Source organism: Hesperophylax consimilis, chromosome 8 (genome assembly GCF_061612785.1).
Source record: "Hesperophylax consimilis isolate HC1 chromosome 8, BYU_Hcon_1.0, whole genome shotgun sequence".
Classification (NCBI taxonomy): Eukaryota; Metazoa; Arthropoda; class Insecta; order Trichoptera; family Limnephilidae; genus Hesperophylax; species Hesperophylax consimilis.
Window position 1 is genome coordinate 21,533,214 of NC_142843.1, and position 22,059 is coordinate 21,555,272.

The 22,059-nt window shown below is 35.8% G+C and overlaps 1 protein-coding gene across 7 annotated transcripts in view; it reads left to right on the forward strand.

Moving 5' to 3' along the window:
• milt (trafficking kinesin-binding protein milt) overlaps positions 1-21,155 on the forward strand; it is a 137,251-nt gene extending 116,096 nt beyond the window's left edge. For 6 of the 7 annotated variants that reach the window (XM_089635034.1, XM_089635031.1, XM_089635033.1 and 3 more), the window contains 10 exons: positions 2,953-3,029; positions 5,138-5,302; positions 8,379-8,583; positions 12,098-12,228; positions 12,789-13,129; positions 14,263-14,544; positions 15,361-15,503; positions 16,620-16,817; positions 17,028-17,187; positions 17,308-21,155. In XM_089635034.1, the coding sequence (XP_089491160.1) occupies positions 2,953-3,029; positions 5,138-5,302; positions 8,379-8,583; positions 12,098-12,228; positions 12,789-13,129; positions 14,263-14,544; positions 15,361-15,503; positions 16,620-16,817; positions 17,028-17,187; positions 17,308-18,277 (2,672 nt within the window). In that variant the 3' untranslated portion in view covers positions 18,278-21,155. Of the gene's footprint in view, positions 1-2,457; positions 2,868-2,952; positions 3,030-5,137; positions 5,303-8,378; positions 8,584-12,097; positions 12,229-12,788; positions 13,130-14,262; positions 14,545-15,360; positions 15,504-16,619; positions 16,818-17,027; positions 17,188-17,307 lie in introns of those variants that run through there. The other variant, XM_089635035.1, reaches the window with a different exon arrangement.
• The last annotated feature ends 904 nt before the right edge of the window (positions 21,156-22,059 follow it).

Genomic DNA, 22,059 nt, shown 5'->3' on the forward strand with positions numbered 1-22,059 from the left:
ACCTAGTCCCCCTAAACACAGGATCTCCTAGTGAGGTGGACTATGAATATAATCAATATCCATATAAATATACATATTCTTGTAAAAATGTAATATATATATATATATAGCTATTAAATAAAATAAAATAGAATGTAATCATACAGTCATACATACTTGATCTCAAATTTATGCTGTAACGAGCAAAAATCACCAATTAATTATTTTTCGTGTATTTCCAGTTTGTTTACGGTAATTTACGGTTCCTGCCAATAATGCTATTTATAATTTGATTTTTAACTTTCAGCTTTCCCTCGAGTGGAAATCTAGTAAGATAACTATTTAAAACAAATTGTAAGAGTTTTTTCACCCCCTTTAATACGATCCTGAAACTAACCATATTGTCTTCTCTTTGTTTGAAATATTTTAAAATAAAATTTTAAAGTTAAATGAAACACCTCAAATCTTCGTTACCTTAATGCAACACATGCTTATTATTCGAGTTACAAATAGTTACAAATCCTTTGGTTTAGTGTGAAGATTTTAAATAACGTTTAATAGTTTTTTTTACGTAAGAAAAACATTCGCAGTTTACCACGCAGTTTATTACACAAGTAACCTGACAGTATTGGTAAAACTCATACTACCATAATTATAAGCGGAAAATGTTGATTGTGCAATTATGGAAGAGCTAGCAGAAGTATTGAACCCGTGACGACTTCGGGGTCGGAACCCGACGCATTTATCCACTAAATTACTAGCCGTTATTTACAAGTTACTATCACTATTCAAAATTTAGGACATTAAAGTGAATCCGAACTTTTTTTCAATGAAACGTTTCTTTTCTTCTTTACGATTGCGACGGTTATTGAGTGATTGATTCATAAGGTTATCATTGGCTATACCTTTCTATGACTGAATTATGCAATCGGAAATTATTGGAAAATGAGTCAACGTGAACCTTACTTTTAAAATTTTATTTAACCTTCAAATTTCCGAGTAGATCGACTGAGGAATGAACTATTATACCCCGATAGAAATCGAATGTATGCGGAAAAAAACAGCTTGTTGATAAAAAAAAAACATTTTTACTATTACTAAAATTACCTTCGCAGATATTTTGGGATTGTGTTTCTATTTTATTATTACCGCTAGCCTACTTTGATAAATTATGAAATAAAATATATTTTCACATGTTCAAAACGTTTAATTTTGCATTTAAAAATAAAACATTTTTAGTAGGTACTAAAATTATTTTTAAATATTGGAATTTGCCACTTCTCCAAACGACAGATTGTCATGATTTATAAGTTTATAGGGTCAAAACACAGACATAGGAATTAATAGACGAGAAGATAATGGCGAGGGGTAAAATCAACTGTTGAAGAACGAAGGGGGTTAAGCTGACTGTGATTCGTCAATAAATCAATCTGACAGTAAATAGGCATCTCGCATTATAATATCACCATTTAGTTCTTAAAAGTAAAATCTGCTTTTGAATGAATAGACATTTTTACATGGGAGCGCAAATTACTCGCCACGTTATGAACTAATTTGCGAAGTCCAAATTCGGCAAAGTAAATTTATTCTGTTTGCAGAGTCGTAGTTAGTTTCAGAGTATTTAGTTAAGACACTTTTACAAATGTTTCATAATTTACTTACCCCAGTAAACAACGATGAGCACACTTGAGAATCGCTACATTGTGATGTGATAGTATATGTTTCTAAAACTGATCCATATAATACGGTGTGAATAAGCTTAAAATAAAGTAAAATAATGCTTACTTATGGAATGTAATACGACAATTGGGTTTATTCTCTTTTTCACATCTATTTTTACAAGTTTTCATAGTACAAGTCAACATTTTGCCGTGTTATTTCGTAAAATGAACCGATGATGCCTCGACCATAGTTCGCACAAGAATGATGACGTCACGTTTTCAAATTTCACTTGAGGCCATACGCGAGCCCAGCCGGCTCCAATGGAACCGGTATGGGGAGTGGGGATAATACGCTTTTAATCACTTAGGGCAGGTCTACTAATATTCATTTGTCTATGGGTCAAAATGTATATCTTAAAAATGTTTGTGACTTTTGAAAATATTTTTTACGTTCTCATCTCTTCACTATTATGAATAACATTCCTTTGTTTTAGTTAAACGTCAGCGTGGATTTCAAATAACGATTTAAATTGCAATATTCGCGCGCCGCTTTAACACTATCGGGCTGTCGGCTGTCTCTGTGTGTTAGTTAATAGGTGAGACCAATGCACCTCGCTGGCGCAATGCATCTCAGGGTGCGCCGGCGCCCTCCCTCCCCCTCCGTCTGTCGTCTGCCGTCTGGAGCGGGTCGATACGCCGCCGCGACGCCGCCCCCGACTGCCCCCACCCTCCCCCTCCCGCGGCGTATCGATCTCCGGCGCCACAACCCTTGCAGGCTGCAGCACTGAGCGCTCCCAGACGCAGTCTCCTGCCGCACCTCTCCGCTCGCTCCCGGACCTTCCATGTCCACGTCCTTCAGCTATGAAGCAACCTAACGCAAGAGAGCACCCATCATGCCGCAAAATTTCGCTCGCTTGTGAAATTCGCGAATATCTATTCGCAAACATCGCCCTCCCGGAACATATTTTCTTCCTAGGCGTGCGATAGTCGCGCAATACGTCGACCAGTGAGAAATGAAAGTTTTAAAATCGTAATTACGAAATTATTTCCATTCCTTTGCAAAGATGTGGCCGCGTACAATATCGCTTTTTTCTAAAAAACGGAGAAGGAAAACGCCTGGAGAAAGCTCTAGCAGCAACCGCACCAGCATTTCGGATAGGATCGCGACTAGTCAAAGCTGTAATCTGATCGGTTCTCATTTGCAGGAATGTATCGACAAGGCAGAAGGTATTGCGATTTTAACGGGTTTTTAAATTGCGCACTTAAATTAGGTTTTTAATCATGCTAATCAATGGTTTTCTTCTTGTTACAGTTCTATGCAGCAACAGGGTGAGCCAAATGACCAAGACCTACAATGACATAGAAGCAGTTACAAGGCTTCTAGAGGAGGTAAATTATTGCACTTTACATCAAATTACAGAGGGGTGAGGGTGATATTGCACGTTTTTCGCTAATACTGCATCAGCTTTGCTAAATAATTTACGAATTTGGTGTGTTGAAATTTTCAATACTTTTGATTTTTAAATTTAACAGCAAAAGTTTTTGTTGCAGAATTTTTGATATCTAAGAAAATATTTTTCTTATCTACCGTGAATGTTTACTTATGATGTTTTTTTACCATATTATTTTATCTTGGTATATATATAATACAGGCAACCAAAAATCTAATTTCCTTACATGCTTGGTTTAGTAGTAATAAAATGATCTTTTAGCTTATTTTTTATTGTGATTTAATTCTTAATTAGCTTATTTTTTTATGTAATCATAAGAAAATCTTAATGACACTAGATAAATTTAATCATTTCTTGATAAGTAATGAAGAATGCTTCAATTTAATTATTCTGCATTATTAATTATGGGACCACCTCTAATAAATTAATCCTATGTAATTTTATCATGTTTTTCTTTTAATATTGATTTTATCAAAACTATAATTATTATAGATATTTATTTCTTCCTTTTACCTTATTAGCACTTTTAAAACTGGGGAATCTCCTTGAATCTGTTTTAAAATTCATTATAATTATGAAGAATTGGATCTGAGGGTCTTTAATTCGAAAAACCTTTTCTATATTATTTATTTGAAAAAGTGTTTAAATGAAGATTGTGTCAATAATTTAAAGGCAAGTAAATGCTATTGTTTGATTGGAAATGGTTCCATGATAACTCATCAAAATGACAATTTAACACATCTTTAAAAGGTGATATAAAGTCATTAAAAGTAATGAAAAAGAAAACTAATTTATAAACCTAACCTATGTAACCTTTTTTAACCTATTTTTTGTTTTATTACTTTACATGACTTACTATTACTTTTTAAAGATGTGTTGAATTGTCATTTTGATGAGTTATCCGGTTACCCCCAGCTATAAAAGAATATTTGAGACTTTTCTAAAAAGATTGTTATACAATATCTAAATCCATAAAAATTCACCCTGAGTATGTTTGTGCTCGCAAAACTCGAAAAGTAGTCAACGATTTTGCTGAATATTTCAAAGTTTGTTCTTATTAGTGCCAGGAATGTTTAGAGAGTGGTTTGAAGGGTAGAAGAAGTTGTGGACGCCCGAGTAATACTTAACGCAATATCTTTGCACCGGAGTTGCACCTCTGTTAAAGTAGAACTGGCGTAAAAAGATAGATCTACCTTTCCCGCTGTCGAGCACCAGTAGATCGAGTGGGGGAAGGAAGGAGATGATGTAGAGGAAGGTTGGGAAGTATTGGTAACTAGTGGTTTTTCGGTACTTATGTACGCAGCTTTCATATTTTTAAAGAAAGATGAATCAGAATAAAGAGATTCTTGCTTGTGTAGTACTGTACCTTAGGACTACTTCAGGGTAAGAGGGACTGTGGGTGGTTCTTCCAAACAAGTTTGAACCAGTTTGACGCATACTAAAGATACTACCGGTGTGCACGATTACATTCAAACTTGAATTAAAATAAACCTTTAAAATAATTTGTCTAATATATTAAAATAAATTTGTATTTGAATGCATAAAGTCAATTTATTGTATCATACGCTCACCTGATCTATATAGTTTCTTCAACGAATTTTTGTTGTTTAATAACAATGAAATTTTATCATTTCTTGTATACATATTAGTTGTCCTAAATGATTATTATAAGAGATAGTCATGAGGCCCTCCCCCCGTCCCTCAAATTAGCCTGAGCCTGATAGCCTGCAATAACTGTTGCCCTCCTGGGCATAGATAAAGAATCAAGGACCGTCAACATAAATAAAATAGTTTACCGCACATACAAAAGGTGTCGTCAACATACCTTATCTGTATTATTGTCGGTAACATCTATGTATATCTTTCATTGCAAAATTATTTTGATAATCCATGCTGTTTGATCGTAGCTCGGTGTCAGTCGGCACCCTTCCTCGCCATGTCTCTGTTATTTTTATTATCTATGCTGCTGGGCGTAGGCAAATGTTGATGCAGATTGTAAGATTGTCAATTGTTTGACTAATTGTTTGTTTGTTTGTCATTTTGCAGAAAGAAAAGGACCTAGAGCTGACAGCCCGCATCGGCAAAGAGCTCCTGACACACAACAACAAGCTCGAGGCCAGCGTCAACTCTCTAGAGGCGGAGCTGAAGGCCGCCAAGGACGAAATCACTCAGCTGGCTCATGACGTCATCAAGAAAACTGAACTGATTCAGGTACATACACATTTTAATATATTTTTTTTTATTTCGAAAAAGTATTTTCGCAATTTATTCTTTTAAAATACATAACAAATAAACCATTTTAATTTATAATATTTTTACAATGATACATAGTGAATGGCTTAAGAACAAAATAGTGAAAATTTTGTTTTTTTAGTATTTCTACATTAATGAAGAGAAGCTCTTGAGTTTGGTGTAGGAGTAAAAAGTAATATCATAGAGTTATAATACAAGATGTGGTAACATTATAAAATATAAATATGGTTCAAAATTAAGTTACTGCATTTTGTTAATGATGTTATGAGAGTTTTTTTTAAATAAATTTTCTTTTTTCTTGAATATGGTATTAACCATTCAATCAATAAAACAATTTCGGAATTCTTTTTTTTTGGGGTCACACCTGGCCACACTGTGGATGTTCTTACCTAAGGTTCTAGGTATTTTGAAGACCGTAATTTTTTAATTTTGATGAAACAACTCAACTTCAATTTTGATCAAACGCTGACGGGCCGAGAATTGGCTATTAAGTGGGACTGTTAATTAAAAATTCCGTGGCAAATGTCAAAAAATCTCAAAATGGCTCTGATTGCTGATTTGAAGGCAATGCCAAATATGACTCGGACAACTAGGCCTAAATGCTGAACCACATTACTTTTATACTTAAGGCGAAGCTTAATGCTAAATCACTATTTTGATTAATCTTTATAACGAATTGGTGTACATTATGAATACCAAAAAATATGCGTTAGATAAATTGAAGGTTTTCCTATCGTTTCACTTGATTAGAATACAAATAAAAAAATAAATTACTCAATAAAAAATATAAATTTAAAACTACTAAAAAAAATATTTTTTCAATAGCAATGCATGAACGCATAAAGGAAACAACTTTTTAAAAATACAGTATTATAGCTAAGATTATCTGTGAGAGTTTCACTTGATTAATTTTTTTGCTTTCTTATAAAATTATTTACAAAATAAATAAAAACCAGTTTTTTTGCTTGAAATCGAACGTTTCTAGTCTCCGTTTGTCAAGCGATTTTAATGACTATTACCTACAATATATGGTATACCAAGAATATACACATGTTTGGCTTGTAGCTTCCTCTTAATCTAATGTATGTATGTGTGAGCCGTTATGTTTGTTTACCTTTTAAAGTTGACATCTTCCATCATAACAAAACACCAAAGTCAAATTTTCTAACGGATATGGCAGTGAAAAACTGTAGTTTTGCAGAGAAATGACGAATATTATTATTTGTTAACCACTGACATGAAAAGAGTGGTTTTCAATATTTAAGAATTTGAAGTGATTAAATTATTTGTATAAAAGCGGGAGACTTAACAACTATGCTTTAAAGTTATGTAAATACATTATGCTTTATCCATGAAAGATAGCAATTTTTATCAAAAAGGTTATCTTGCAGAATAACAAAAGTATCTATGCATCAATCATTTCTGTCCTCATTATTTGTGTTTTTCTTTTAATTGAATGTAGAATTTTCTATCTGATTTCTTTATCTGTGACATTCTGAGTAAATTTAAATGGCGAATTATTTATCGAGATGCGATAATGTTGCATTGATGTGTCATAAATATTTTTGTCAATATATTGGGATATTTTATAACCATATACGCTAAGAATGTCTTTAATGGTATTTTCTTCATATTTTAATATGCAATGATTTATGAACAAAGAATAAGGTGAAAAAACTTTTCTGAAGAGAAGATAATATTTTTACTGTTATCTCTTGAAACCGACGCCAATGATACGGATAACAATGCACGGCCACGTATTTATGTAACTTTATTGATAATTTACTTCTAAATATTATATTTCTTATTAATGATGAAATGTGTAATAAACTTTGTTAGTCATCCCATCACTATCTTAATGCAAGATATCTAGAAAATATTGTTTGCTACCAGTTTTTGTAAACTTTTTTTGAACCAAATTTCCGAAAGTTCGACCACGGCAGTTTGTTTACATCAAGGATTCCAAACGGTCTGAATAATAATGACTGTGAATTCTGAAAGTAATTATCATTTCCTTATTTTTAATAAATGAAAAAATTATATTCTGGTAGTAAGATGTTACAGGCCCTGAGGGAAAATATTTTCCTCAGAGCTTCCTGTGTGGGGTTAGTGTAAAATAAAAAAGTTGTTTATAAAAAATGCGCCAGCAACAATACTTAAGGAATATATAATACTTATATCATATAAATACTTTATAGTGATTTATTTTTGGGGTATTATGCCGTGTTATATATATTTTAATTACATTGATTCTATTGACAAAAATGTCACTGCTCTGCTATACTTTCCAGAATTCGGCCAGAATGCATATGATTTTTTATACTAAAACATAATCAAATAAAATTCAATCAAATTAAAGCAAATAAAATTAAAATTTTAATGAATAATATTCAAATTAAATAGGGTTAGTATGTTAAAAAAAGAGTTCATGTCTTTTTAAAATGACTGGTAGAGGAAGGGTTAAATTCTATTGCAAAGGGGGTTCTAAAATAGTGCATTTCCAAAGAAAAAAAAGAAGAAAATGGTCATTCGAAAATTTAAAGAAAAAGGTTAAACTGACAAATTGCCATCACTTCTTCATTACAGAATCTATTTTCCCTCTTTTTTTTTGGGACATCCACTCTCCAGCCTCTATAGACTGCACGCTCCTGCTGTAAAATAACATAGATACAAAAAATATTATTATTGGATACTTGTTTTGAGAAATGTCAGGAATTCCCATCTCATACCTAACCCCACTGAGAGACATCCTGGGTTCTTGCCTCGTAAACTCTGGTTTTCTAGCAATAGGATAGGGTTTTCCCACAGCCATTATGCCCACGTGATGTACGTTGCATTGCGGTGCAGACCACCGAACATGTGTCCAACAATTGGCTGCATTCATTTTCCGGCAGTATTGAGGAGGTCCTCAGGACTCACTGACTCACAGATGTTTCCCTCTGACCTTCCCAGCATACGAAAGAAGAAGAAATTGGTGAAGAATGGCTTTACAATTAAAATACAACAAGTAAGTTTAATGTCTGATTGTTGTCAGGTACTGACTAACGAGGTGGACGACTCGGGTGTGGACCATGGGGTGGTGCGAGGGGCCGTCTCGCTGGAGGTTATGCGGCGCCGCATCGGCGGACTGGAGGACGAGAACCGGTCGCTGCGCGCGCAGGCCGACCGCCTCATGTACGACACGGACGCCGTGGAGGAGCGCGAGGCCCGACTCGTGCGCGACGTCTCTGCACAACTCGGTGAGCACACCTACCTGTACTATACTTGCTTTATTTTTTGTTGTTTTGATTTAATGTTCGACCACCTGATAAAAGTATTTGTTTAAATTGATGCAATGTTTGTTATTTTTTGTAAGATTCTGTGACAAAATGGAACATTTATGAAAAGTAAAGATAGATAACGAAAAACCAAGCAACCTAAACTAACCTAACCTACTATTTTATTGTGTTCTGTTTTTGTGTTATATCGAGTTTCCTTTCGATAATTATGTAATTTTATCGATATACCTACTGTCTTGTATGTGGGTATGCAATGGCGTGCATTGTTCTATGACCAAGGGTAGGGTAGGACTTTTCAGTCTTTATGAACTGTACGCCACTGTCGGTATGTGAAGACACTGTTGGTATTTAAGATTTGAGGTATGCATAACTTTTCAGCTTTAATGAACTGCACGCCACCGTCGGTATCATCACATGATGATAATGTTGGTATTTAACTACATAATATTATGGCAATGCCCTGAAAGCTCATTTTGGTATTTGATTACATATAATGATGGGCTTAACTAACTAACTAACCATCACGCCATTTCCCCTTAGGGGTAAGCAGAGAGGACAGACTGCCAAATAATTCGGTCTTGGCATACACTTCTTGCCTCATTCACTTTACTTCATACAAACTCACGTCCCTTTCTTTATCTTACTCATTACACTTATATCGGCTTGCATTCTTTGCGGATCTCCACATTTATATATGGTTTTCCACACATACGCCTCAGGGATCGCATTTATACAGCATTCAGTATACATTCATCCTTCCTCTGCCCGTTCCATGCCTCACTGCCATACATCAGGGTAGGCACCAGCACTCCATTGTGGACAGCTAGCTTCACTTCTTTGGACAATTTTTTGTTAGCGCCAACTGTGTTCAGTACTCTATATATAATGATGGGCTAATTTGTCATATTTGATAACATGTTGAACTGGTTCTTAATTACTGATTTTCTACGTCTGAAATATTTTGAATTATATATAATTGAAAGTTGATGTGTTGTTGGTGCAGCAGCTGCATTGTAAAATACTGATTTGTCATACTTAGCAGTTCACAGAAGGTTAAAGTAGAATAATCTCTTGAATTCAGTACATATTTAGTATACTTATTAGTGTTTCCAATGTCAGTGAAAACCTTTGACTTTCGGACAGTGATTTTCATATTTAATAAATATTAAATTTGTAGTCAATAATAATAGTATTTTTATAGTGCGTATATGTGATATTTCACCTGTGTACATTTATAGAGCGTATATATGATATTTCACCTGTGTATATTTTTGAATATCAGTTTTCTGAATTAATGTAAACATAATAAGGCATCTTAGAAAATCTCTAAATAGTATAAAATAAATTCGCTATTCACGTCTATCTGGACTACACAACGGATTTTGATAGGGTTTTCACTATCGTCTAGAGAATTTCTTCCGAAAGGTCTTTCTACATATAATACATATGTATAGAAAGTAGAGAAAAGTCGATGTTTTATAATCAAGTCTTACATTGCTAACGCTGGCTAAACCTTATGAGATAATGTACTAGGTAATTGTAAATCTTTAAAAGGCCTACAGAAAAGTCTGTGATGATATATATCTAACTTCTAAAGTAACTAGGTAAATCTTTATTCTTTAAATTTATTATAGGTATAAAAATCTTTCATATTCTGCCTTATTATTAATTCTAAGAAGACATTATTGCTTTGACTTTGATGAATCTCATAAAATTGTTCACATTATTTGCAACTCTTGACCAGTCGGCAATAAAATATATTATCTTACTATCCTTGGCAAACTATGTAATAATTCTTAAGTTCAAATCCATTGAAGCAAATCAATCAGAAGTGACTTTGAAAAATTGATTGTAATCAGCGTTCAGGTTTTTTTTCCTTAAAAATCAGCCTGTAAACATTATGCAATTTTTTTTGTCATTATGAAATAATTGCATTGGATGAGCGCACAAGCTTGGGTGGAAAATAGAAATTATTTCGAAGTCAAACCACTTACTGTTGTATTTTGCTATAAGAATAATTAAAAGTAGGAAAACTGCAAAAAAAAAATTCTTGCACTAAACACTAGTATTCCATTACACTGTAAGGTTGATATGTTCTCGTCGATTGCAGAACATAAGTAATGTGTTTTACTTTGATAAGTGCCATCAAGAAAGACCAACGCATGACCAATGCATCCAATAACTACCAGCAGTTGAGAAGGACCAGTTCACTGTTTAAATCGACCTAGAAGATTACCAGCTACATGTTTAATGAAGTCAATAATGACCCTTGCCAAGTTAAATGCTATCAATAACTACCAGCAGTAGAGAAGGACCAGTTCACAGGTTGTTACCACGAGATTAATTTGGCAACAAATAAAGTATATTGAAATGAAGAATTCTTCACTAGTGCTCTGAAAACGGATGGGGTTCTTTACAAAAGAAAGAATGTTATAATTTAAGAACTAAAATTGCTGTCTGGCAAATGGGCTTTCTTAGGATAATAAAATATGGTGTGATACTGGCTGGAGAGTAGTTGATGAGCAGCACGGCTGGCAGCAATGAAATTAGGCTGAATTTCAAACAAATAGGGTGACATCCAGCGAGATAGTGGCCAAGTTATCCATGGCTCCATCCCAGGAGTGTCCAGGATAGGAACATGATTTCCGATTACAAATTCTCCAAGAATCAAGTCTCCAATCTCCAGGTAATGATGGTGTAATTTGCGAGTTATTATAGGATCCGTTGTGCGACAGTCCAGAGGTCGACCAGTGCTCTCGACTGGCATACAAAAATAAGTACTTCTGCAGATTCGCCTTCCCAGGCTCTGTCCTAGTTCGCAGGTTTGGCAACCACGGAGTGTTAGCAATTTGACCATTCACAATTGTCCATTAAATAAGTACTGGAGGTGCCACAGACCGAAACCATAGATATGAATGGAATAGAAGGAGTCACACACCATGTTATCAATCCTTTATGTTACAAGTTTAAATGGACCTAGAAGAACCAGCAACAAGTTTAATGAGAATCAGTGTTGAGGTTAATACTGTAGGACTAGAATAAAGATGAATTCAATTATAATAAATAACCAGTTTCCAGGTTACTGCACTATTTATTATATAAACTAGTGTGAAGAATAATAAAAAAGTACAGTTTCCAGATTGATGCAAATGCAATCAATTCAGGGTAAGTGCAAAGATGAAAGCAGCCTAGAAAAAGTGCCAAGGATTATCAGAAAATTTGATATGGCGAAACAAGGTGGCCTTGCAGTGTGTTTTCATATAAAACTGCACCCTGTCAGACCATACTTGCTTTGACGTGTCAGCATTCACCAATCTGGATCGTCTTCAACACAATAATGGACTACTTCTATTATAAGGACTGATTACTAAGTTCTGACACTGCATCAAATGTCGACGAAAATATAACCTTCTTTCAAAAATGTCTTGTAATGTTTTCTAATTTTTTATTAACATTGGTTACCTTTTGTTCACAGCAAGTGCCAGTATGGAGGTTTATGGAATGGGAGATGAGCTCGCTAGAACCAAAGAAGAGTACCAAATGCAGAAAGACCTCCTCGACTCTACAGCAGCGAGATTGCAGGCCACAGAACAGAAACTGCACCAGGTATTATGATTGCTAAATTAATTTCTAAATTGGTTTTAATCGTTCTATCTCGGTCATAAGTGTCATTAACATGCAGTATTCCCTTTTCTTTATCCACAATAAAATTATTATTGTGACATCAGACATAACTTCACAGTGGAGTTGACCTGGAATAAACTCTTATTATTAATAACATTGTGGTATTTTTGAAAGATGTTGAAATTTTGCATTGCAGTTCAAAATCATAGATAATTAATATTAGTTAACCCGTAATTTGAATCCCTCGATTTTCACCAAAAAAATTTAGGTTGGGATTGGCTTTAACTGAGGTTTGCCATACGATGTGAACATAAAACAGTTTTAAATTACTTGATAATTACTTGCAAACACATTGTCTGAAAGAGTCAAGAATAACAGATCAAAACGGCATTCACATTTGATTGGACATTATATTTCACTTATTTTGGTTTCTTGTTTCATCCACCCCACACTAGAACCCTTTAGAGACCTCAAACCTTTTTTTTACCCACATAAATGCATAAAATTTTTGAAACTAACTAATTGTCATTCTTTTTTTGTAGGTGACAGTGGAGCACGAGCAGGCCATCGCCCTGCTGGAGATAACGCGCGACAACCAAAACAGTCTAGCGGCGGAGCTGGTAGAGTTCAAGGAGCGCTATGCGGAAGTGTTGGCCCTCCTGCGCGAGGCCCAGGAGCAAGCCCGTGTCGCCAGGACCCGGCCTGCGCCGCTAGCCTCGCTGGGTCGGCCTGCGCCCTCGCTGGCGTCCAGGTCCCTAGCCGGGTCTCTGATGCCGCACGTCGCCATGGCGGCCGGGCTTCACCAGCATGATTCGTTGCAATCGGAACTCGAGTCCAGTTTGTACTCGGATCTGAGTATGGACTCTGGCATCGGGGGTCGAGAGTGAGTGAAAATTTTTTGGTTTATTGAGAGACGTCATTTTCAACGTAAATTTTGATTTGCACAAACAACAATGAATGACAATTATTGTTTATAATCATCACCATGGATAAAGCAGTTTCCTACCCCTGTTATACAGTCAAATGAAATAGCTTATTTTGTATACACGGTATTCGGAAACTAGTGGTATAAGTAGGGAAACCGTCGAGTCGTTATATAGAATAACTTTAAAAAAAAAAATTATTAAAGATAATCTTATGATTACAAGACAGTGTTTTTTATGCAAAGCACAAAGAATTACAAATAATTGGTTGTTTTCTTGTGAAAAAATCGTTGAATAATTGTTGAATAAAATAGCAGTATTTATTGAATTATTTGGCAGTTAAAAATAAGATGACGTAGCACAGAGGCTTAGTGCACCTGACCGGTAATCAGAAGGGTGCGCGGGTTCAATTCCCGTTGGCGGCATTTATTTTTTCTCGGAAGATTTTTTCAATTTATTTTTGTGTTTCAGGCTAATAATTATTGCTTATAATTTTTTTTGTATTTATTTTAATTTTCATTTTCGAGTAAATCGAGTCCAAAGTGGGAATTTTTTTAACCAAATTTGAAAAAAAAAAAAAAAAAAATTATTTAAATAATGCTCAAGTCGAAAAAGGAAAGTTTTATTTGAGTTTTCCGTGTGATGTAAATTCGCCAGTTTCCCTGCTTGTACCACTGATTTCCGAAAACCGTGTATTTAATAATTATAATCTCTAGTTGCGATCAGTGTTCTATCCATTGCACTTTGCCCAAAATGTGTCAGTTTGTGCAATGTCTTCAGTAGACTACCACTCTTTAACAATTTCCGACAAGAAACTTCAATTCTACATTTACATTTTAAAGTCAACAGTTAAAGACAATATCATACTTGATACTGTGACAATTTTATTTTTTCTTTAACTAGCCTAGTAGATGTAATATCCAAAGAAAGAATGAATGTAAAAGTTCGACACTTCAAATGCAAGGGATCGGCCCCAAAGACTTCTCGAAATCTCGCCAATCACCAATAACAATCTTCCCGTCCGTGTATGCACCAAACTATCTCCTGTCTCTCTTCCACACATCCCCACTAACCGTGTTATTTCTATTCACAGGCAGCCCTTCAAGAAAGTGTTTGAGACCGTGAAATGTGCCACCCGCTCCTCGGCCCAGGGCCTGGAGAAGGCGGGACGGGGCGCCACCTGCGGCACCACGGGCAGCACAGCCGGGCCCGTGCCCAGCGCCTGGTCGGGCGGCGGCTGGGCCGGCACCCAGGCCGCCTGGCCCGGTCCCAGCTCTGGCCCGAGGATGAGCATCTGCAGCAGCTCTGATTCCGCCATGGACAACAACTCCGTCACCAGCAGCTACGGGGACCACGACAGAGAAGACATTTACCCGTTAGTTTATCTTCACTAATTCATATTCAGAGTTTTGTAACTAACTGAAGTCACTTTACTCTAATATAATATAACTATTATAACTAAGCGCACAAATAGACAGACGCGGATAGAGACTTTATTTTATACTATTTAGAGATGAAAATGGTCATTTTATTATCATACTCCTCTGATTGCTATGGCCAACTCGATAACTGAGCGTACAAGTTCCTTACCAAATTCATTGAAAAAATTCATCTTTATCAGAAATTTATCACCTTTTATAATTTTCTATGATTTCTTATGGTTCATTTTCCTTAGGGGTAGGCACAGCTTTTCAGCTTGTATGGATTACACGCCACGGCATACGGCCAATATATATACATAGTCAAGTATGGTACATAATATTATTATTACTAGTTCTGATTACATATACATAACTAGTTATTTCCCTCTTCATTCTAGTTAATAATCTTACATGCATAATTATGCCCGGTTTTCTACCACTGTGCATAATGTAATTAATATTTGAGGAGTGTCTCCTATCTTCCTCCTCAACTGTCAGACAGATTAATTAGTTTTTAATCAACAACTATAATACTGCCCCTGAGGAAACATGACACTGTATTTCTAATAAATTAGCCGCATAAAGTGACACACCTAGATTTTTCACACAAATTTTATTTCACACATGAATAAATTAGTAATTATGAGTAAATATTTATCAAAACAATGTTTCAATGAATTTGTACTTGAGTAATTGAATTTATGGTGTTTTTGAAATTTCTCTATTTTAAAATTTGGTACAAATCTAATATTTTCCCATAATTTGTTCAGGGGAGGTCCCAACATCGGAGTCCCCGGAGTGCCGGGAGCAGCAGACCTGGAGGCGGCCCTAAGGAAACTATCACCATCAGAGATCATGGCCAGAAGGGCTAAACTTTCATCCGGACAACATTACAATCCCTACGATTATGATGGTAAATATTCTTTCTTCCACCTCTAAAACTGTCAGTCAGTTATATTCAATTCAATTTATTATTTTAAAGGCATTTCAAAATTGATAATTTGAATAAAGGAGAATTACATAAATATAAAGTAATAGCTTCATTGATGCTAAATATGTCCATATCCGAATTGACTCTGTTCAACAGTAAGATTGCTCCCCTTACAGGCATAACCATCGGCAACTTAGTCCTGCAGGCTGGGTGAATGCACTCCATGATAGCTGAGTTTTCAAACCATCCACAAATCAATCTGAAGAAATGTGTAGCAATATGTACATCCCTTCTGACCCATAAATGGTTCATTCCGAGCACACTCGATAGAAGGTCGGTAGGATAGGGCCACGGGTAGTAGCCATACTCCCTAATGTAGAGATATGTACACCACTGATGGCTCTGTTGTAACGAATCCCTCTTTCTCGTAAACGATATATGCAGCAGAAAACAGGTTACAAGAGGGCGCTCAGCAGGTGGCCTATAACAGACTGCCATTTAGATTTCAAAACTTTTTTCCAGTTCTTTTTTTCCTAAAAAAATTCTTGATACAAGAATGTCTCGGTCAATTTTATTTTTAGGGTATAACCCTGACTTTCACCAGATGTATCCTCCAGTATTGTAAGCTAAAAGAGGACTAATATCAGCATGCATTTATCCTCTCTTGGGTTATAAAGGGTGTCCGTGGTTAAAGTGCGCTAACTTCTGGGGGGTGATTCTACATGATATAGTACAAGTAAAATAGATAAATAACTTTTTAGAAATTCCAAGGTTTTAAGGTAGTTTTTAGGTTTGAAATTAAACTGTTTGTATGGGAGAATAAATATTCTTCTATGGATAAGTATTTTTGTTTGTGAAAATAAACATTGAAATTTGGAAAAAGTTATTTATCTTTTTTACTTCTACCATCATGTAGAATCACCGCCCAAAGTTAGCGCACTAAACCCCCGGACACCCTGTATATTATGTGTGTCATGTATATTTTGCCTACTCATTTGTCTCATCACTCTCTTGTCTTAACCATATTTTGACACTGTTTTACGAATTTAGCCTCTATGTACCTTATTCACCTTTTCAACTTTTGACTTTTTTGTTCAGGTGGTAGAAGCTCCCCCGTCAGTAGTCTCCCGTTCGGCCTGCGCACCCCCGACAGCATCATGTCCACTGGCATGGTGAGCGGCAGTGGGCGCACGGGGGCCTCCTGGCGCCTGCCCGACCGCCTGCAAATTGTCAAGCCTATGGAGGGGTCGCACACGCTGCACCAGTGGGCGCAGCTTGCCACTCCCACCATGTCAGGTAACACCAGATCATTTCGATAAGTTATTTATCATCTCATTTTCTTCCGCTTGTCCTGTTGGAGTCAGAGTTTCATCGCTTTAACTAGCCCTGTCCTGGGGTACTTCACCATGAAGGAACATGTCGAAATACTTAGTTTATGGCTCTTATTGCATTTTATTTAATTAAATGATTGATGCAGCTAATCATATTATTGTTATTTTTCTTCAGGCCTACTGGAAGATCGACCCGGCATTCAACTCAGAGGCGGTCGAGGAGCGGGTGACCTTGGGGTGCAGATGTACAGCCTCAACGATGTGGAGGAGGATGATGACTACCCGAGGAAGCGCTTTGATAACAGCTCCTCATTCACCTATACCTATACCAACAGGTCCGTCTTGTTCACTCACTCATTCAATCTAATTGACTCTTTTCATTTTGTGATTGTTTCTGATTTATTTTATTAATTTGCTTATTCTATGACTAATATTAATGTTGATGTTGTATTCAGCATGGTGATGCATCCAGACGATGGCAGTATGGCAGGCAGCATGGCGGGAAGCCGGATGGGCAGCATGGCCGGCAGTATGGCGGGCAGTGAAGCGGGCAGCCTGTGGGGCAGTGCCCGCGGCAGTGCGGCCCCCAGCGCTTGCAGCACCCGGCCTCACTCTCCCACCCAGACCCCGCGCGCTGGCCTTTCCCGTCGCAACTCTACCTGCACCTACTCCACCAACATGGGACTGGCCAACATACTCAACGAGAGGGGCATCAAGGCCGTCACACCCTCCTGCTCTGCCACCCCCACCGCCGTGTGGTCGCCCACCGCCACCCCCTGCAACAGCCCGCAGCTGGGATCTCCTTCCAGCTCCCCGCCTAATTCACCTTCTGCGGAGCGGGCGCATTCCTCCAATCCTCTTCCTCCCCTCAGCTCCCTCATCAGCAGCGGCGCGGAAATCTTGCGTAGAACCTTCTCCCCGCATCCAGTCCAATCCAAGAGAAGCACTCTCTCCCAGCAGGACCGCATGGCTCTAGGCAACCTTCACATCTTAGACCAAGTAGAGAGGATAGGACTGGACGGGGTGGGAACTATGGGTACGTCTCCGCTGGCTCTCCAGGCCACAGGAACACTGTTCTCTCGCAGAGGCCAACAGAGCCCCATGGCCCAGCTCACCTGTCTCAAGCACGCCCTGCACCAGGGGGGCATGCAACGTGTCCTGTCCGATGTAGTGGAACATGCTGCGGAGACGGTGGCCGTGGCTGGAGTGCTCGGAGTCCCAGCCCAGCCGGGAGGAGGAGTGCTGAGGGCGCAGCTTGAGCGCTCCAAACGCCGCCCGCGCCCCCGCCAGGACCTGGGCACCGTCACCACCACCCGCCCTGATCTGGGATCTGTGAACAAGCCAGAGAAGCACACTGCCCAACCATTCTCCACCTTGGGCACCCTTAGTTCCCTGCTGTTTGGCAGGAAAGGCGGCTTACTGTAGATTACTAGAGATAGATTGTGATACAAAATTGGACATTTCCATAGTTTGAACTTCCCCCATATGTACATTATTCTTTACACTGTTGGGCAGTCAATCATTATTTTCAGTATTATTTTCGTTAAGCCCGAGATTGACGTGTCATATGTTCCATTATCTTTGTCATTATTGCCGCCAAATGCATTTAATGATGAACCCGGTTGTGAAGGATTTATTTTTGCATTGAAAATATTATATTAGGTACAATATTGGCAACTTATAACACAGCTTATTCAAATAATATTAATTATTATGGTGCTCCAAAAGCCAAAACGATGTTAATTCAATTTAACAAAACGCAAATCGAGCGAAGTATTTGGTAACTATTTTCGTGTTTATGTTTAGCATTTTACTCTACTAACGTTGTTTTGTGTGTAAATGTCTAGTTTTGTATTATTGTTGAAATTTTTTTTATATTACTTCATTAGTTACAAATAGCAAACTAAGCTGGGGTGATAATAATTCTATAAAATAATGTAAATAAATTAGTTTTCTGTTAAATAATTAGAACAGATTAGGGACACAACAAACAAATAGGAGTGGTTTATTAATAGACTTATATTTGTAGTATAATTTCAGTTTAAGTTATAAAATCAGCTTTATTATGCGCATTTTAATTAAATGATTTCAGTGAGAAACGTTTTGTGTGCAATTATGTGTATATTATTAAAATAGTAAACATTTCCTTGTAAACATCATTAAATGTGTATTGATTGTAATGATTTGTCAACGTGTATAAATAATGATGTCACTATCCTGTCCAAAAATTTCTTGATTATTTATTAATAGTTGGTCTAAAGAAACAATGTCAAACATTCAATGGGTGCTTAAAATAAGATTTTACTGAAAATAAATTGTAATTAATGGAGCGTAATGACATCAGTATGTTATATTTACCAACAAATTCATTTCAATTTATGCATATCAATATTATGTCGTCTTCCTAGTTCAGGCATAAATCAACCTTTCCAGACGTGTGTGAAACCCTAACCTACAAAAACAATATTTTTATTATTGTATCGTATCTTTATTAAGATACTATATATCCACTCAAGCGATTTTTAGCATATTATGGCAAGTTTACGAATCAAATTTATAGAACCTAAAAATAAAAACAGCGAAATCTAGTTGGCTTTAAACCGCAGTAAGCAGTTCATATGTTTCCATAATAATATTTTGAAGAATGATATTAATTAAATAATATGGTAAATGTATATATACAGGGTGTTAAGGAACGTACTTGACTTATTTAACCAGTGATTCCTAAAATTAAAAAAAAATGTAAATCAGATTTTGGAATCCACTGACATTTTTGATGTTTTTTTTTCTTAAAAAATAACCAAAAAATAAATTCTTTCACATTTCATCACTGGTCACTCAGCCTAGCAACTGATTAACACCTCAAGCCGATCCTGACTGTTCAATACCGACTGATTTATGTTTTTAGCTGAAAAAAAAATCACCGGATTCCAAAACTTGATTTACATTTTTTACTCCAAACAATGTCAGGGAATCACTAGTTAAAATAAGTCCCTTAACACCCTGTAATTACAACCAATCGCTCGAGTGGATATTGATTGTTGTTCATTACATTCGCATATCAGCCGTATATTTTATACAGTATTTTGGTATAAAATCGGCATACTACATACTCGTGCTAAATAATATAATGTATGTTTATTTTTTGACGATGTTGTGTTCGTCAAATATTTTAATCTTGGAGAACTGTTATAATGTCTTACTTTGTATTAATATTATACTCTAATAATTTATAAGGTCTTCATATAATTTTGAAAGTTGATTGTTACCTCTTTGTAAAAAATTTAAAAATATGTAATGGGTTTCACATACACTAATGGAGTGTTATTATTTTTGTGAAATGAATATTCATTGACTTGTAAACCCCTAACTCCATTGAGAGCCAAAGACTGAAGTGCAGGGCTGGATTGGATTGCCAACAATTAATTAATGATTTTTAAAAGTGAACGATTAATGGAATTCTTACCTACCAAACTTTGGCTCAAAAGAGTATTTATTTATAAATATGAACAGGAAATGTTTGGCAAGTTTGATCCAGTCCTGAACTGGGGATCTCTGGTGTGTTTATTTGAGAGACACTTTTATGATCAAAGCATACAATTATTAGGTTCCTTATTTTCATTTATAATTCCTTCATTAAAAGTATTTTTTTGACAAGCAGTGATAATAATTATATTGTATCTTTGTCAGCACAAATCTATCTAATTTTCATTATTTAATAATAATTTTCAGTTGTATTTTTTCCAGTTTCAATCGAATGCGATAAAATAACACAAATAATGTAAAACTCTGTCTACTTGGATCAGTTTATAGGAAGGTAGTTTAGGTATATTGTAAATATGGTATTTGTATTTATTTAAAAATTATTTATTATTGTGCTTTTTATGTGTTTTCACAAATATTTTGCAATCTTTTATTTGGTCCGAGAGGACTTAAAATGTTGTCAAAATGGTTTTTTTGAGCTTGAAAAAATTATTAGCTGGGTCATATCTTATTTGATTTAAGATAAGTTTTCCAGCTGATTCTGTCTTTTGGAATTCTTTAGGCTTTTATAGTCTTTGAGGCTGTCATAGAATTACTGATCTTTGTTTTTGGGTAAAGATTTTTTTGTCTAATGCTTGAGTAATGCGTATTGAGTTGGTTTATTTTCTAATTTGTTAGAAATTTTCTTTTGTGCAGTTTTTCTGCAGGGATTTTTTTTTAATGGGATCTTTGTTACAGATTTTAGAAAATGAATCATGTTAATAGTGGAAATGGTTGTAAGAAAAGCATTTGTAAATTATTTTTAGATGAATATCAAGAACATGATAAATAATCTTTTCTTGAAAACTATGTTAAATAAAGGTATAACAAATACTTCATCTTTTATTTACTACCCCCTCATATGTTTATTCCAAAAAGAAATCTGTTTAATTGGGCTTTTTAGGTTCATGGTCTAACTAGAGAAATAATAAAGCAGGTACCTATCTTCAACATTGTCTCCGAAAATCAATGTCATTTTTGCCACGCTGATTTTACGCGGAATCTGACAGGTGTAGTAAAGGTTAATAATAATGGTTAATTTGCATAAATTATTTAAAAAACTCTTTCAATTCTAATGAGAATAGGTTCTTGGTTTGGGTTTTATTAAGAAAAAAATGTTAACTTGTCGAATTCCGCTGCATGCAAAGGGTCTTTAAAAAAACAATGGAAAATTAAACTTAAATATCTAATGGAGACAACTATTTAAGTTGCGGGTTTAAGTAAACATGTACTAAATAGGTTTTTAGGGTGTTAGTTTGGGTTACTAATAATTTATGCATATTTCCTAACCTTCAAACATAACATTGATTGAGAAAAAATAGAACTTTGATGCATCTTTTACCATCTCCCACGACAAATAATTATTTCTTGTAGTAATTAAGTTGGAACCAAGTGTTATTTACACTTTTTTGCGTATTGAGCGTTCAGCGGAGTTCAAAACTATACTAAAAACCTACTTATGTCAAAACATGGCTTGAACAAAAGACGTCAAATTATTTGTATGTTCAATGAAATAGCTATCAAAACGCATTATTTTCCATTTCTTGTGACTGAAACAGTTGTTTTTTTAAAGTGTTTTTAAATAAATAATATTCTCAAAGTGTTTATAAATTGCCTGTGGCCGAACAATTAATTGTGTTGCCTGTCAATAGTCAGGCCGGTCAAAGGGTTGGCTGTCAATTTTG